General features: G+C 38.2%; 1 protein-coding gene across 2 annotated transcripts in view; it reads left to right on the top strand.

Annotated features, from left to right (window-relative positions):
- The window catches only part of LOC120859167 (eukaryotic translation initiation factor 2 subunit 3, Y-linked-like), a 39,126-nt gene extending 22,835 nt beyond the window's left edge, over positions 1-16,291 (top strand). Inside the window, exons 11-12 of one of the 2 annotated variants that reach the window (XM_040235371.1) lie at positions 2,002-2,174; positions 15,889-16,291. In XM_040235371.1, coding sequence (XP_040091305.1) covers positions 2,002-2,174; positions 15,889-15,952 — 237 coding nt within the window. In that variant the 3' untranslated portion in view covers positions 15,953-16,291. The remainder of the gene's footprint in view (positions 1-2,001; positions 2,175-15,888) is intronic. The other variant, XM_040235372.1, reaches the window with a different exon arrangement.
- The last annotated feature ends 723 nt before the right edge of the window (positions 16,292-17,014 follow it).

Genomic DNA, 17,014 nt, shown 5'->3' with positions numbered 1-17,014 from the left:
CCTTCTACCGGGAGAATGTTATTCTTCCCAATTAAAGGGATCCTGGACGAGCCCCCAGATGTTTTGCCCAGAGTCCGAGTCCCCAAAACTGAGAGAATAAGACATCTACAGCAATGCAAAAGCATAAAGGGGTTTATTGCTAGCTCGAGCCAGGGCTCCTGTCACATTCAGCACAGTGGAGTAGAACAAGAGCCCTGAGCCCAGATTTATAGCAGTATTTATAAGTTTAGAACAAAGACAGGGAGTTGGCAAGGGTTGATTGGCTGCAGGGGTTTCTTGGTATTTACTGATTGGCCACTTATCATCCCTCTGATTGGCCAAAGTTATCATCTTTGTGAAGCCCCGGAAGCATGACTCAGGAATTATTTTTGGCCTAGTGCACCTCTCTGAGCCTGTCATGGCTCTGGTGAGGTTGTAACACAGAGAACTAAGTACTTAAATTTTCTTAGTGTAAATTTGTAACATATTTAAGTGTTCACTGTCCCAGCCTGCTGGGGTCCTGCCCTGGTTGGATCCAGGGTATCCGAAGTGTGACAGCGTTGGTGAAGAGAATGATTTAGAGAGATAAAGAAAGAAAGTTGTAGATAAGAAAAGAGAGGAGAGAAAGAAAGAAAGAAAGACACAGGGAGACCAAGCTTCTTCAGTTAGCTAGGCCTCTTACTTTATTTTCAGAGAGGGCTTTTATACCCCTGAGTTGTACATTGAGGAAAGTGAAAAATGCACAGTCAACTCAACATTCCATCAGTACTAACTTTTATCGATACGAGGTTTCTTTCTGCAGTAGTCTTATTTTTTGTACATTATCTTCTGGCCCAGAGGCCTGTTGATATTTTATGACCTCTGTTTGATAAAGGTTGGCCAGCCAAAACAATAATTTTCCCTTAAAGTGTTTCTTCTTAAATTCCTAGCCTGTGTCACCCTTAAAGTTTCTATTCAGTTTCTATTCAGTTTCTCCTTTGACTTTTACTTCTTTTCTCAGCTATTTGTAAGACCTCCTCAGACAACCACTTTACTTCTTGCATTTCTTTTTCTTGGGAATAATTTTAGTCACCACCTCCTATACAGTGTTACAGACCTCTGTCTCTAGTTCTCCAGGCACTCTGTCCAATCTAATCCCTTGAATCTGTTTGTCACTTCCACTATATAATCTTAAGGAAATTGGTTTAGGTCATACATGAATGGCCTAGTGGTTTTCCCTACTTTCTTCAGTTTAAATCCCATTTTGGCAGTAAGTATTCATGCTGAGCACAATCAGCTGCAGGTCTTCTTTTTGTTGATTTTATAGAACTTTTCTGTCTTTGACTACAAAGAATGTGATCAATCTGGTTTTGGTATTGACCGTCTGGTAATGTTCATGTCTAGAGTCTTCTCTTGTATTGTTGGAAGAGGTTGTTTAGCAGTGTGAAAGTGTTAGTAACTCAGTCATGTCTGACTCTTTGCAACCCTATGGACCATAGCCCACCAGGGTTCTCTGGTCTTGGAATTTTCCAGACAAGAGTGCTGGAGTGGGTTGCCATGCCCTTCTTCAGGGTATCTTCCTGATCCAGGGATCAAAGCCAGGTTTCCCACATTGCGGGCAAATTCTTTACCTTTTAAGTTACCCGGAAAGCCTGTTTAGCAGTATAATTGCTAATAATTATGGTAGTAGGTATTACTCAGTTTTACAGAGACCAGGAAGTTTAAGTGCCTAGTTATCTGTGAATGGAATTAGGCCTTCAGAACCTGCTAAACTATGTGTTATGTTAGTCTTATCTTGGTACACTTTTTAAGAATATGGGTAGATACTTTTTGTCTTAAGTCTCTTCAGAATTTGTTACATTGATCTGTGCTTTCCTGAGTAACTTAGACCCTGTTTGTATTCAGTAAGTGCTAAATAATAAACTTTTTTTTTGACCCTTGTAGGATATATATAGTGCAGAATTTTATTTAGTAATTTGTCACTTTATTTTGTAAAGTACTTCCTTTATTTAAGGATTTTTTCCGCCCCCTCTCCCCCCCCAGGTACAAAAGTTGTCCAAGAATGAAGTGCTCATGGTGAACATAGGATCCCTTTCAACAGGAGGAAGAGTTAGTGCCGTCAAAGCTGATTTGGGTAAAATAGTTCTCACGAATCCTGTGTGCACAGAAGTGGGAGAAAAAATAGCCCTTAGCCGAAGAGTGGAGAAACATTGGCGGTACGTTTCACTTTTCATTTCAAAACAATATGCATTTTGTTGTGGTATATTGTTCTTAACGGTGTATGCATGTACAGGTACAAACTTTTTTCCTTAAATTCAGTGCTTCTCAAGGCTCAACTCAGCAGTGTGTATGAATCACTAAAATCTGTACTTCTCCCTGCTGGGTAAAGCTACATTTCAGTTTTTACCCCATGTACTGAGACTGCTTTCATTTAGTCTCAAACATAGTTTGTATAAAATCAAACAATTCAGAATCAATTGTTCTGTTTTCTTTGACTTTTTAAATAGATATTCATTTTATTATCCATATATATATCATATATTCATATTACTACATGTGCATGTGTCTATACATATATACATATGTATATGTATATATGTGTGTGTGTGTTTGTGTATATATATATATATATACATATTTTTATATACCTTAGTTTTTTCAAAATAACTGAGTAGGTAGTATAGTCTGGAATTCTTAGTAAGAATAAGGATATTCTCTTATTCAACTAGTTCAAAGATTTTAACATTGGCAGAATATAAAACCTACAGTTTTGTTTTCAGTTTTGTCTTAACATTGTCCTTTACTGACTTTTCATTTCTTCAGCCCAGTATCATGTATTTCCTTTCCATTTTTATTTCCATTTCATTTTCCTTTAGTTTTTTTTCTTTCTTTTAAGTTTGCACATTTGAGTTACTTCTTTCCTTCATTTTTTCCCTCTCACCTTGTGTACTTCATGGCATGTGGAACCTCCCCAACTAGGGATCAATTAAACCTGGACCTTCTCCTGAAGTGGAAGCACAGTCTTAACCAGTGGATGCCAGCGAATCCCCTCCTGTACTCTCTGTAATATGGAACTTTTTCTTGTCTTAACATGAATTAAAATTTCAGTAGTACAGATCTGTTAATTTATACAATCTTTCTTAATTTCAGTTTGATACTTTATAATATTACATTTACATTATATCATAGTCCATATTGGTTTATAGTTTGTGTTATGTCTTTATCATAAAGGCACAGAATATCCCGCTATACTTGGTTGGAGAGGTTAATTTTGTTCCTATAAGCCATCTGATTTTTCTGTTGTAAGGGTTTTTTTTGTTTTTTTTTTTTTTGTTTTTTCCTTGATTGTCTATTAGGAGAACCTTTGATGGGATGGCAGATAGCCTGCTTCTCATTAAATTGCCTACCCTTTTCCCACCTGATTATTTTTGTTTGATCTCTCTGGGATTGATCTTCACTGTGTGTTGCTTTTACACATTTATCATTTGCCAGTTCTCTTTTTTTATTTATTTAGATACTATAATGTGGACTCAAAGGTGTATAGGTTACTCAGTCGGTTATGATCCATTACTCAGTCGGTTACGATCCATTACTGTTTTTTGGTTTTGAATATACATTTAAACATTTTATTTATTTTTTGTTGTACTAGGTTTTTGTTGTGCAGGAGGTTCCTTTAGTTGTGGTGAGCAGGGGCTACTTTTTGTTGTGGTGCTTGGGCTTAGTAGTTCCAATATCTGGGCTAAGTAGTGTCTCGAAGGCTCTAGACCACTAGCTTAAGTGGTTATGTTGCACAGGCTTAGTTCCTCTGCAGCATGTGTGAATTCCTGGATGGGGATGAATGTGTCTTTCCTACACTGCCAGGTAGACTCTCAACTACTGGAACACTTGGGAACGCCTAGCTGTTTTTCATTTTGATGATCATGACTCACTTTGTTGTGATTCTCTTTATCTTTGTTCCCATGTTCTTTTTTTTTTTTTTTTTTTGGTAAATTAATTTATTTTAATTGGAGGCTAATTACTTACAGTATTGTGGTGGTTTTTGCCATACATTGACATGAATCAGACATGGGTGTACATGTGTTCCCCATCCTGACCCTCCCTCCCACCTCCCTCCCCATCCCATCCCTCAGGGTCAACCCAGTACACCAGCCCTCGGCACCCTGTCTCATGCTTCGAACCTGGACTGGCAATCTATTTCACATATGGTAGTATACATGTTGCAATGCTGTTCTCTCAAATCATCCCACCTTTGCTTTCTCAGAGTCCAAAAGTCTGTTCTTTACATCTGTGTCTCTTTTGCTGTCTCACATACAGGGTCATGGTTACCATCTTTCTAAATTCCATATTTGTATGTGTTAGTATACTGTATCAGTGTTTTTCTTTCTGACTTACTTTACTCTGTCTAATAGGCTCCAGTTTCATCCATGTCATTAGAATGGATTAAAATACATTCTTTTTAATAGCTGAGTAGTATTCCATTTTTATATGAACCAGAGCTTTCTTATTCATTTGTCTGCTGATGGACACATAGGTTGCTTCCATGTCTTGGCTATTGTAACCAGTGCTGTGATGAACACTGGGGTACACATGTCTCTTTCAATTCTGGTTTCCTCAGTGTGTATGCCCAGCAGTGGGATTGCTTGGTCGTATGCCACATCTAAAAGAATCTCCACACTGTTCTCCATAGTAGCTGTACTAGTTTGCATTCCCACCAACAGTGTAAGAGCATTCCCTTTTCAGCATTTATCGTGTGTAAACTTCTGGATAGCAGCCATTCTGACTGGCATGAAATGGTATCACATTGTGGTTTTGATTTGTATTTCTCTGATAATGAGTGATGTTGAGCATCTTTTCGTGCATTTGTTAGCCATCTGTATGTCTTCTTTGGAGAAATGTCTGGTTCTTTGGCCCATTTTTTGATCGGGTCTTTTATTTTTCTGGTATTGAGCTGCATGAGCTGCTTGTATATTTTTGAGGTTAATTCTTGGTCAGTTGCTTCATTTGCTATTATTTTTTCCCATTCTGAAGGCTGTCTTTTCACCTTGCTTATAGTTACCTTCATTGTGCAAAAGCTTTTAAGTTTAATTAGGTCCCATTTGTTTATTTTTGCTTTTACTCAGGGAGGTGAGTCATAGAGGATCCTACTGCGATTTATGTCAGAGAGTGTTTTGCCTATGTTTTCCTCTAGGAGTTTTATAGTTTCTGGTCTTATATTTAGATCTTAAATCCATTTTGAGTTTACTTTTGTGTATGGTGTTAGAAAGTGTTCTAGTTTCATTCTTTTACAAGTGGTTGACCAGTTTTCCCAGAACCACTTGTTAAAGTAATTGTCTTTTCTCCATTGTATAGTCTTGTCTCCTTTGTCAAAGTTAAGGTGTCCTTAGATGCATAGATTTATCTCTGGGCTTTCTGTTTTGTTCCATTGATCTATATTTCTGACTTTGTGCCAGTACCATACTGGCTTGATGACTGTAGCTTTGTAGTATAACCTGAAGTCAGGCAAGTCGATTCCTCCAATTCCATGCTTATTCTTCAAGATTGCTTTGGCTTTTCAAGGTTTCTTGTATTTCCATACAAATTGTAAATTATTTGTTCTAGCTCTGTGAAAAATGCCATTGGTAGCTTGATAGGGATTACATTGAATGTATAGATTGCTTTGGGGTATTATATTCATTTTCACTGTATTTGTTCTTCTATCCATGAACATGGTCTATTTCTCCATCTATTTGTGTCCTCTTTGATTTCTTTCATCAGTATTTTATATCTATATATAGGTCTTTTGTTTCTTTAGGTAGATTTAGTCCAAAGTATCTTATTCTTTTCATCACAGTGGTGAATGGGATTGTTTCCTTAATTCCTCTTTCTGTTTTTTCTTAGTTAGTGTATAGGAATGCAAAGGATTTCTCCATGTTAATTTTATATCCTGCAACTTTACTATATTCATTGATTATTTATGAATATTGAAGAATCCTTGCATCCCTTAGATAAAACCCACTTTGTCATGATGTATGATCTCTTTAATATGTAGTTGGATTCTGTTCACTAAAATTTTGTTGAGGATTTTTCATCTATGTTCATCAGTGATGTTGGCCTGTAGTTTTCTTTTTTTGTGGCATCTTTGTCTGGTTTTGGTATTAGGGTGATGGTGGCTTCATAGAATGAGTTTGGCAATTTAGCTTCCTCTGCAATTTTCTGGAAGAGATTGAGTAGGATAGGTGTTAAATCTTCTCTAAATTTTTGGTAGAATTTACCTGTGAAGGCATTTTGTCATGGGCTTTTGTTTGTTGGAAGATTTTTTATTACAGTTTCAATTTCTGTGCTTGTGATAGGTCTGTTAAGATTTTCTGTTTCTGCCTAGCTCAGTTTTGGAAGGTTATACTTTTCCAAGAATTCCATTTCTGCCAAGTTTTATTGGAAATTTTATTTATTCTTCCCTTTTATTGTCATATAGTTGCTGATAGTAGTCTCACGATTCTTTGTATTTCTGTGTTAATCTCTTATGATTTCTCCATTTTCATTTCTAATTTTGTTGATTTGATTCTTCTCCCTTTTTTTCTTGATGAGTCTGGCTAATGGTTTGTCTGTTTATCTTCTCAAGGAACTAGCTTTTAGCTTTGTTGACTTTTGTTATAGTTTCCTTTGGTTCTTGTTTTTTTTTTTTTTTTTGCATTTATTTCTGCTATAATTTTTAGTGAAGGAAACTTCACTAAATTTTAGAAGGAAACTTCTGCTAACCCTAGGGATCTTCTTCTTTTTCTTTAGGTGTAAAGTTAGGTTATTTGTTTGATTTTTCTCTTGTTTCTAGAGGTAACCTTGTATTGCTACGAACCTTCCTTTTAGCACTGCTTTTACTGAATCCCATAGGTTTTGGGTTATCGTGTTCATTTTCATCTGATCTATGTATATTTTGATTTGTTCTGTGATTTGTTGTTGTTGTTTTTTTTCACAAGCTTGATGTTTAGGCTCCATATGTATGTATTTTTAATAGTCTTTTCCCTGCAGTTGACATTTAATCTTAACCACATCGTGATCAGAAACTACACTTCAAATGATTTTATTATCAGTGCTAGATTTATGGCACAGGATATGATCTATCCTGGAGAATGTTCCATGTGCACTGGAGAAAAAGGTGAAGTTCATTGTTTTGGGGTGAAGTGTCTTATAGATACCAGTTAGGTCTAACTGGTCTTTTGTGTCATTTAAATTTTGTCTTTCTTTGCTAGTTTTCTTCTTGGTTTTCTGTCCACATTGTGAGTATTAAAGAAATCTCCTACTATTATTGTTTTACTGTTAACTTCCCTTTTCATACTTGTTAACATTGGCCTTATGTATTGCTGTGCTCCTTTGTTGGGTGCATATGTATTTATAATTGTTATATCTTCTTGGATTGATCCTCTGATCATTATTTAGTGTCCTTGTTTGTTTCTTTTCTTGGCCTTTATTTCAAAGTCTATTGTAACATATAACTATTGCTACTGCTTCCTTCTTTTGGTTTCTATCTGCACAAAATATCTTCTTCCAGCCCTTCACCTTCAGTTTGTAATAGTTTGTGGTTTTGAGGTGGGTCTCTTGTAGAAAGAGTATGTAGGGGTCTTGCTTTTTTATCTTTACACATCCAGTCCTTTTGTGATTTGGGGCGAGTTTATAAACCTCTTCTGTGTTTCCTGTCTAGAGAACATCCTTTATCATTTTTTGAATAGTTGGTTTGGTGGTGCTGAATTCTTTCAGCTTTTGCTTGTCTATAAAGCTTTTGATTTCTTTCATATTTTAATGAGATCTTTGCTGGGTATAGTAATTTGGGTTGTACGTTTTTCTCTTTCATGACTTTAAGTATGTCTTGCCATTTCTTTCTGGTCTGAAGCGTTTCTATTGAAAGATCAGCTGTTATCCTTATGGGACTCCCCTTGTATGTTATTTGTTCCTTTTCCCTTACTGCTTTTAATAGTTGCTCTTTGTGTTTGATCTTCATTAATTTGATTAATATGTGTCTTGGGGTGTTTTGCCTTGGGTTTATCCTGTTTGTGACTCTCTGGGTTTCTTGGACTTGGATGGCTATTTCCTTCTCCATTTTAGGGATGCTTTCAACTGTTATCTCCTCAAGTATTTTATTATGGCCTTACTTTTTGTCTTCTTCTTCTGGGACTCCTGTGATTCGAATGTTGGGACATTTAACATCCTCCCAGAGGTCTCTGAGGTTGTCCTCATTTCTTTTAATTCTTTTTTCTTTTTTCCTCTCTGCTTCATTTACTTCCACCATTCTATCTTCTACCTCGGTTATGCTATTTTCTTTCCCCTTATTCTACTGTTGGTTCCCTCCAGAGAGCTTTTGATCTCAGTTACTGCATTATTCAATGTTGATTGACTCTTTTTTATTTCTTCGAGGTCCTTGTTAAACATTCCTTCCATTTCCTCAATCCTTTTCTCCAGTCTGTTTATCTGTAACTCCACTTTGTTTTCAAGATTTTGGATCATCTTTACTCTCATTATTCTGAATTTTTTCAGGTATACTGCCTGTCTCCTCCTCTTTTGTTTGGTTTGGTTGGCATTTATCCTTTACCTGCTGAATATTTCTCTGCCTTTTCATTTTGTTTAGATTGTTGGGTTTGGGGTGGCCTTTTTGTATGCTGGAAGTTTGTAGTTCCTTTTTATTGTTCAGATTGTTCCCTGTGGTTGGAGTTGGACTAGTGGCTTATCATGTTTTCCTGGTTACGAAAGTTTGTGTCTTTGTTCTGGTGGGTGGAGTTGTATTTGTTCTAGCTGGAGTGCAGATAGTGTCCAATAGTGAGTTTTGCGATGTCTGTAGGTTTGGTATGACTTTGGATAGCCTGTATTTTAATGCTGAGGTGTATATTCCTGGGTTGCTAAAGAATTAGCATGGTATGTCTTGCTCTAGAACTTGGTAGCTCTTGGATGGAGCTTGATTTCCGTGTAGGTGTGGAGGCTTTTGGTTGAGCTCTTATCAATTAATGTTCCCAGAGTTAGAGTTTTCTAGTGTCCTCGAGTTTTGGATTTAAGTCTCCTGCCTCTGACTTTCAGTCTTACTCTTGCAGTAGTGTCAAGACTTCTCCATGCATACAGCACAGGTGACAGAACATCTAGGTTAATGATGAAAAGATTCTCCACAGTGAAGGACACCCAGAGAGGTTCACAGAGTGACACGGAAAAGAATAGAGGGAGGAGGGAGATGAACTAACTAGTAGGAGAAGAGGGGTGGAGTCAAAAGGGAAGAGGCCAGTCTGGCCAGTGATCAGTTCCATAAATGTTCTCTACAGCCTGGAATACCCAGAGAGATTCACAGAGTTAAATAGAGAAGAGAAGGGGGAGAGAGGAGATAGAGGTGACCTGGGGGAGAAAAGGGAGAGTCAAAGGGGGAGAGAGGAATAAAGCCAGCAGTCATACCCCTAGGCAGAAATGGGTACTGAAGATTAGATTTTTAAGGGTAGAAAATTGATAGGAAATACCAAAAAGCAAAGATTAAAAATCTAGAGGTTAGACTTTAAAAAGCACAATATTAAAAGTACAAAACAAGATCAATCACAAAAACTATTTAAAAATATGTATGAAATTTGCTTTAAAAATAGGGTCAGGCAGGGTTCAGTTCAGTTCAGTTCAGTCGCTCAATCGTGTCTGACTCCTTGTGACCCCATGAATCACAGCACCTCGGGCCTCCCTGTCCATCATCATCTCCTGGAGTTCACTCAAACTTACATCCATAGTGTTGGTGATGCAGTCTAGCCATCTCATCTTCTGTCCTACCCTCTTCCTCCTGCCCCCAATCCCTCCCACCACCAGAGTCTTTTCCAATGAGTCAACTCTTTGCATGAGGTGGCCAAAGTAATGGAGTTTCAGCTTTAGCATCAGTCCTTTCAAAGAACACCCAGGACTGATTTCCTTTAGAATGAACTGGTTGGATCTCCTTGCAGTCCAAGGGACTCTCAAGTCTTGTCCAACACCACAGTTCAAAAGCATCAATTCTTTGGCACTCAGCTTTCTTTACAGTCCAACTCTCACATCTATACAAGACCACTGGAAGAACCATAAGAAAGAAAAGTGAAAGAAAGTGAAGTCGCTCAGTCGTGTCCGACTCTTTGCGACCCTGTGGACTGTAGCCCACCAAGCTTCTCCGTCCATGGGATTCTCCAGGCAAGAGTACTGGAGTGGGTTGCCATTTCCTTCTCCAGGGGATCTTCCTGACCCAGGGATCAAACCCAAGTCTCCTGCATTGCAGGCAGATGCTTTAACCTCTGAGCCACCAGGGAAGCCATAATAGGTTATAAATATGAAAATTAAATGTGTGGGGAGTGCTCGCCGTACATGGACCACACTGGGTTTGACCCTCTCACAATGTGTGTACTTTCCCTGTCTACAGTGCTTAGGCTGCAGGTTGCTCTGCAGGAGAACTGTCCAAAGTAGGCCCTGGGTTGTGTGCCCTTCTCAGATCTAAGATACTCAAGTTCAGATTCTTGTGTACTCCACAAAGGCACAGACTTAGTTGGGCATGCATTTTGTGCCCTTCCAGATCTGAGCAGCTCGGGTGACCTGGTGTTTGGCTAGTGCACTGTTCCAGGTGGGTGGTGCATCTTGATCACCTCCCCGGTCCCAGCCACTTGTTTGCTTGGGTGCGCAACAAGACTGCCTTCTCAGGTGTTCACATGTCTTCTCTGGGGAGCTGATCTCTGGCTGCAGCCCTCCTGGCATATGTCAACTGTCCAGGATCCCAAGAGTTGGTTAGCAAATGGGAGACTGCTCATGGTTTTGTGGAGCATGACATCTATGGGGCCAAGATTGCCCCTTGCCTTCTGGCTTTGGTTGTTGCCAGCCTGTGTGTCTGCCTCGAGCGTGGGAATGGGCATGTCCACAGCTGGCTAGCTCTCCTCTGGTATTCACTCAGTCCTTTGTTCTATGAACAGGCCAGGCTCTACCTCAGGTTAGAGCTTTTTAGGAGAAAGTTCTCTGTTTCTTTTCTTCTGCCCTCTCTCTGGCTGTACCTCAGTTTGGGTTGCTACCTCACGTTAGTTCTTTCAAGTTGTCCTCAGGATGTTACCCTAAGCCTCCTGTTCAGCCCCCACTCACTGGTGGCAGATGCAAGTGTCTGGGCTACTACTTCACTGGGAGTTATGATTAGGTCCATAATCCATGTTTTTTTTTTTTCTTCCCGGTTATGTTGCCCTCTGAGATTGCCAAACTTCCCACAGACCTGCCCGTGAGACGGTTTCCTGGTGTTTGGAAACCTCCTCTTTCATGACCCCCTTCCCTGGGCCTGGTCTCTGTCTCTAACTGTTTTGTCTCTGTTTTTGTCTTTTATATTTTGTCCTACCTCTTTTCAAAGCTAATGGACTGCCTTTCTGGGTGCCTGGTGTCTTTTGCTCGCATTCAGAAGTTGTTTTGTGGAAGTTGGTCAGCAGTCAGATGATCTCTTTTGTTGAATCTGTGGGGGAGAAAGTGGCCTTCCCATCCTGTTCATCCACCTTCTTAGGACCACCCTATTTCCATGTTCTTTGTGGGGTCCTTAATTCCTTGACTAGGGATTGAATCCACACCTGCAGCAGTGAAAGCACTGAGTCTTAACTGCTGGATCACCAGGGAAGTCCTGTTCCTAAACTCTTTTAAAAGTAACCCATCCTTTTCATTTGTGTATTTTGTTGTTGTTATGGAATTACATATAACACCATTAGAACATTTTATGCCAAATGATATGCTTAATTTTAAATCACTTGGAATGTCTTACTCTTTTTTTTTTTTTTAATTGGAGGATAATTACTGTGTTGTATTGTTTTCTGCCTTACATCAACATGAATCAGCCACAGGTATATACATGTCGCTGCTGTCTTGGACCTCTCTCCTTCTCACTTCCCACCTATCCTACCCCTCTAGGTTGTCCTAATGGCTATCTGTTTTCCCTTTCATATGTATATGTTTTCTTGCTACTCTCTATTCATCTCACCCTCTCCTTCCCCTTCCCCATATGTTTATATGTATATACAGTACAGCTTCCTTATTATTCATCTGTTGATGGACACTTCAGTTCAGTCCACTCACTCAGTTGTGTCCAACTCTTTGTGACACCATGAATCGCAGCACGCCAGGCCTCCCTGTCTATTACCAACTCCTGGAGCTCACTCAAACTGATGTCCATTGAGGTGGTGATGCCATCCAGCCATCTTATCATCTGTCGTCCCCTTCTCCCCCTGCCCCCAATCCCTCCCAGTGTCAGAGTCTTTTCCAGTGAGTCAACTCTTTGCATGAGGTGGCCAAAGTAATGGAGTTTCAGCTTTAGCGTCATTCCTTTCAAAGAACACCCAGGACTGATTTCCTTTAGAATGGACTGGTTGGATCTCCTTGCACTCCAAGGAACTCTCAAGAGTCTTCTCCAACACCACAGTTCAAAAGCATCCGTTCTTTGGTGCTCAGCTTTATTCACAGTCCCAGCTCTCACATCCTTACATGACTATTGGAAAAACCATAGCCTTGACTAGATGGACCTTTGTTGGCAAAGTAATGTCTCTGCTTTTGAATATGCTATCTAGGTTGGTCATAACTTTTCTTCCAAGGAGTAAGCATCTTTTAATTTCATGGCTGCAGTCACCATCTGCAGTGATTTTGGAGCCCCCCAAAATAAACTCTGACACTGTTTCCACTGTTTCTCCATCTATTTGCCATGAATTGATGGGAACAGATGCCATGATCTTCGTTTTCTGAATGTTGAGCTTTAAACCAACTTTTTCACTCTCCTCTTTCACTTTCATCAAGAGGCTTTTTGGCTCCTCTTCACTTTCTGCCATAAGGGTGGTGTTATCTGCATATCTGAGGTTATTGATATTTCTCCTGGCATTCTTGATTCCAGCTTGTGCTTCCTCCAGCCCAGTGTTTCTAATGATGTACTCTGTATATAAGTTAAATAAGCAGGGTGACAATATACAGCCTTGACGTACTCCTTTTCCTATTTGTAACCAGTCTGTTCCATGTTCAGTTCTAACTGTTGCTTCCTGACTTGCATATAGGTTCTCAAGAGGCAGGTCAGGTGGTCTGGTATTCCCATCTCTTTCAGAATTTTCCACAGTTCATTGTGATCCACACAGTCAAAGGCTTTGGCATAGTCAATAAAGCAGAAAAAGAGTTTTTCTGGAATTGTCTTGCTTTTTTTTTTTTTTTCCTTGCTTTTTTGATGATCCAGTGGATGTTGACAATTTGATCTCTAGTTCCTCTGCCTTTTCTACAACCATTTAGGTTGCTTCTATATCGCAACTGGTGTAAACATCAAAAGCACACATTTTTCTTGTTTTTAATTCATTTATTTTGAAGATAATTTTTTTATAGTGTTTTGCTGGTTTCTCCCATACATTACTGTGAATCAGCCATAGATAGAAATATGTCCCCTTCCTCAGTAAACTCCCTCCCACACTCCCTCCCAACCCACCCTTCTCGGTTGTTACAGAATACCAGATTTGAGCTCCCCTTGTCATAGAGCAAGTACCCACTGGCTATCTATTTTATGTATGGTAGTGTATCTTTCTTTGCTAGTCTCTCAATTCATGCCACCCTCTCTTTTAAAGATCTATTTGTGCAGTTAATGGCTTTTGATATGATAGATAAATTATATCTTTGTATACGGTATTTCTTATTAATTTTTACATATTGAATATATAGATTCTGTGCTCCAGAATGAAGTATTGCAGTTTTCTTTGTCTATATTCTTTGCTTTACCAAGAGGGCAGTATGTTTTCAGAGATCTTTTGTTGCTATGTACTATTTTTTCAGTTCAACTTGAAGGATTTCCTTTAGCATTTATTTAAAAATCAAGTATACTGAGAATGAATTCAAGAAGCTTTTATCTGTGAAAAACCTTCATTTCTTAATATTGAAGTATTTTTAAAGTTAACATTCTTGGTTGGTAGTTTTTTTGCTTTAATACTTTCAGTGTATCATCCTGTTGTCCTTTGGCCTGCAAGATATCTGCTAAGAAATTCAGAGATAATCTTATAGAACATTTGTTATTATGTACTGACTGTTTATTCTTGCTGTTTTAACATTTTATGTTTGTCTTTGCCTTGGATGGTTAGATCATAGTTTGTCTTGTTATCTCTTTGGGTTTTCCTAGTTGGAAATTTTTGAGCTTCTTGTATTACATATTCATGTATCGTTCCAGTCATTAGTTCTTCAGATAAACTGTTCATCTCTTCCTTTCTGGGACTCTCATAATTATGATTCTAATGATATATTTTAGGTTATTTAGTTGATGTTACTTTTTTGTTTTTTCATTTATTCTCAATGTCAGTAATTTAAATTACCTGTTTTCAAGATTTGTTCGTCTTTGCTGATACTGTTCGAATCTACTGATTTATTAATCTAGTGAATTTCCCAGTTGTGCTTGCATTTTCTGGCTTTAGAACTTGAATATAGTTGTTTTCTATTCATTTCCTGTTTTGAAAATACTTTTTATAATTTGTTTTGTATTAGAAATTCTCTATGTGTAAAGTCTTATTTTATTTATGTATGATGTTCCTAATGTTTTTTTAGGTCTCTGTTTCTCCTTTAGCTCTTTGAAACTATTCAAGACATTTGCTTCAAAGTCCTTCTGAAGTAAGTCCAGGGCCTCTGCATTTAATATCTTGGCTTTTATTTTGTTCTGTTACATGGACTGTGATCTTGCTTCCCCGTATATTTATATGCCTTGTTTTATTTAAGATTAGGCATTTGAAGAAAAGTAAAAAACATAAAAACAGGCATCTCTTCTAGTCTTGAAAAACTTCAGAAAGAAAACATCAACCTAGTATCTAAGCTTCATCTTCCCTGGAGCTGTGTTCCTTTGTCTGATTTGTCTGTGCACACAACTGTTTTATGTCTTAATATCCCTGAGTCTCACTCTTGCTTCTTCTGTGACCCCCATTTTATTATATTCCTTTGCTCATATTCCTTAATCCCTCAGGCACCTTTAGCCTACAGTCTTCCTGAAACTTTTATTCACCTGGTCTCACACAACTGCTTTCAGGCATCTTCAACATCATAGTACAACTGTGCCAGAGTTCTGCAGGTATTCCGAGTCCAATAAGGCAGAAACTAGTCTTTTGAGCAGCCCTGAAACTGGACAGACCTTTGAAAACAAGTGCTGTTTGTTTCTTTGTGTCTCATGAGGGGAACTGTGTATTGATTGGCTTCTACTTGGCTATAACGTACTGCGTGAGCAAAAATGCCACAAAAGTTTTTTCTCTTATAATTGTAGCTTTGTTTTGTTAGTATTATCCTTAGCTGCTGCTTTGGTCAGAATGTTACTTACTTGATGTTCTATATCTGAAACCTATATCACCCATTTTTACTAACTTTCTCTTTTATATTCTTTAGAATTATATTTTTTAATCATAGTTAGGTGGTTTTCTTTTAGAAGGAAAACTTTAATTATCATCCAGTGTGGTGTTTGACTGTGCTATTGAGAATAATCTGTTTATAGACTCTCTATTCCAGTTCTTCACTTTTTTCTCTTCATTTATTTTCCTTTAAAGCTATTATATTCCTTTGAGGTGCTATAAAAGATACATTTTTCAAGGGAAAAATTGGTAATGACTTCTTTTGTTTTTAAATAAGTTGGTGTGTGTGTTTTTTTTGTTTTTTTTTTTTTGTCTTGGGACATTATACCTAGGGGGACCTGAAGTGCTCCTGTTTCCTAATTCTGAAAGGGTAGTTTTGTTGTTTTTAGAGAGACGTTAGTATATGTGTTATAGCAAATTCTTGTTTGCTTTTCTTGTCATTCGTGGTGGCCAAAATCCATGTATGAGGCTCTGGGATTCTAAGAAGGTAATATACAGACTTTTCTTTATAGAACAGCAATTTTGAATTTAGAGGAAAATGTAGTAAGAACAGTTATGTCAAAATTTTATACTTATGCTAATGAAATGGACTTAAAATTCATAATTTCTTTTATTTTTCACTTTGCAGTTTAATTGGTTGGGGTCAGATAAGAAGAGGAGTAACCGTCAAGCCAACAGTAGATGATGAATGAAGATTATCAGTTAAATAATATATTTGGATGAAGTCAGAATTTCTCTTAACAAGCTAGTGGTATAATTTCAAAGCAGTACCAGCAAATATATTTCATTTCACTAGTAGAGCTGTTAAAGTTTTCATTTTTTTCTAATAAGAATTAGTTTTTATTCTAAAATAAATAATAAGGTTTATGGTAAATGTCAGAATTAGCATGTTGATGGGTTCAACCCACATTTTAGCAATGTCACTTTTGTGTATCAGTTCAGGTTTCAAATGAAGGTGCTGTTACAACCAGCCTTTGCTAGTGTACACATACCACTGAACCTGTTTGAAATAAAGTTTTTCTCTTAGTTTTTCATGATTTGCCTTTGAGTATTTCTGGGGGCTGTCACACCATTCAAAACCTTCACACATAGTCTCCTTCAAAACCAGGTTTTCTTTTTAATCCCATATTTTGTCACCTTCTTTTTAAAATGTAGAATGAGAATTAGGTTCAAATTGAATTGTCCCTTAAACTAGGGGATACCCTGGTGACTTAGATGGTAAAAAATCTGCCTGCAGTACAAAAAACTCAGGTTTGATCCCTGGTTGGGGAAGATCCCCTAGAGTAGGGAATAGCAATCCACTCCAGTGCTTTTGCATGGAGATTCCCATTGACAGAAAAGCTGATAGGCTATACAGTCCTATGGGATTGCAGAGTCAGATGTGACTGAGCATAAGGGATTAATTACATGGACAGACCTTTCTCACCCTTTACTATTTTCGTAGACTGAAACACAGGAAGCTTAAGCCAATTTTATGTTTGACCCCAGTTGTTTGAGAAGGCAATGGCACCCTACTCCAGTACTCTTACCTGGAAAATTCCATGGATGGAGGGGCCTGGTAGGCTTGCAGTCCATGGGGTCACCAAGAGTTGGACACGACTGAGCGACTTCCCTTTCACTTTTCATTTTCATGCATTGGAGAAGGAAATGGCAACCCACTTCTACTCCTGTGTTCTTGCCTGGAGAATCCCAGGGACGGGGGAATCTGGTGGGCTTCCGTCTATGGGGTCGCACAGAGTCAGACATGACTGACC

Source organism: Oryx dammah, unplaced genomic scaffold (genome assembly GCF_014754425.2).
Source record: "Oryx dammah isolate SB20612 unplaced genomic scaffold, SCBI_Odam_1.1 HiC_scaffold_40, whole genome shotgun sequence".
Classification (NCBI taxonomy): domain Eukaryota; kingdom Metazoa; phylum Chordata; class Mammalia; order Artiodactyla; family Bovidae; genus Oryx; species Oryx dammah.
The sequence above is the reverse complement of the archived record's forward strand: the minus strand, read 5'-3'. Positions and strand labels throughout refer to the sequence as shown.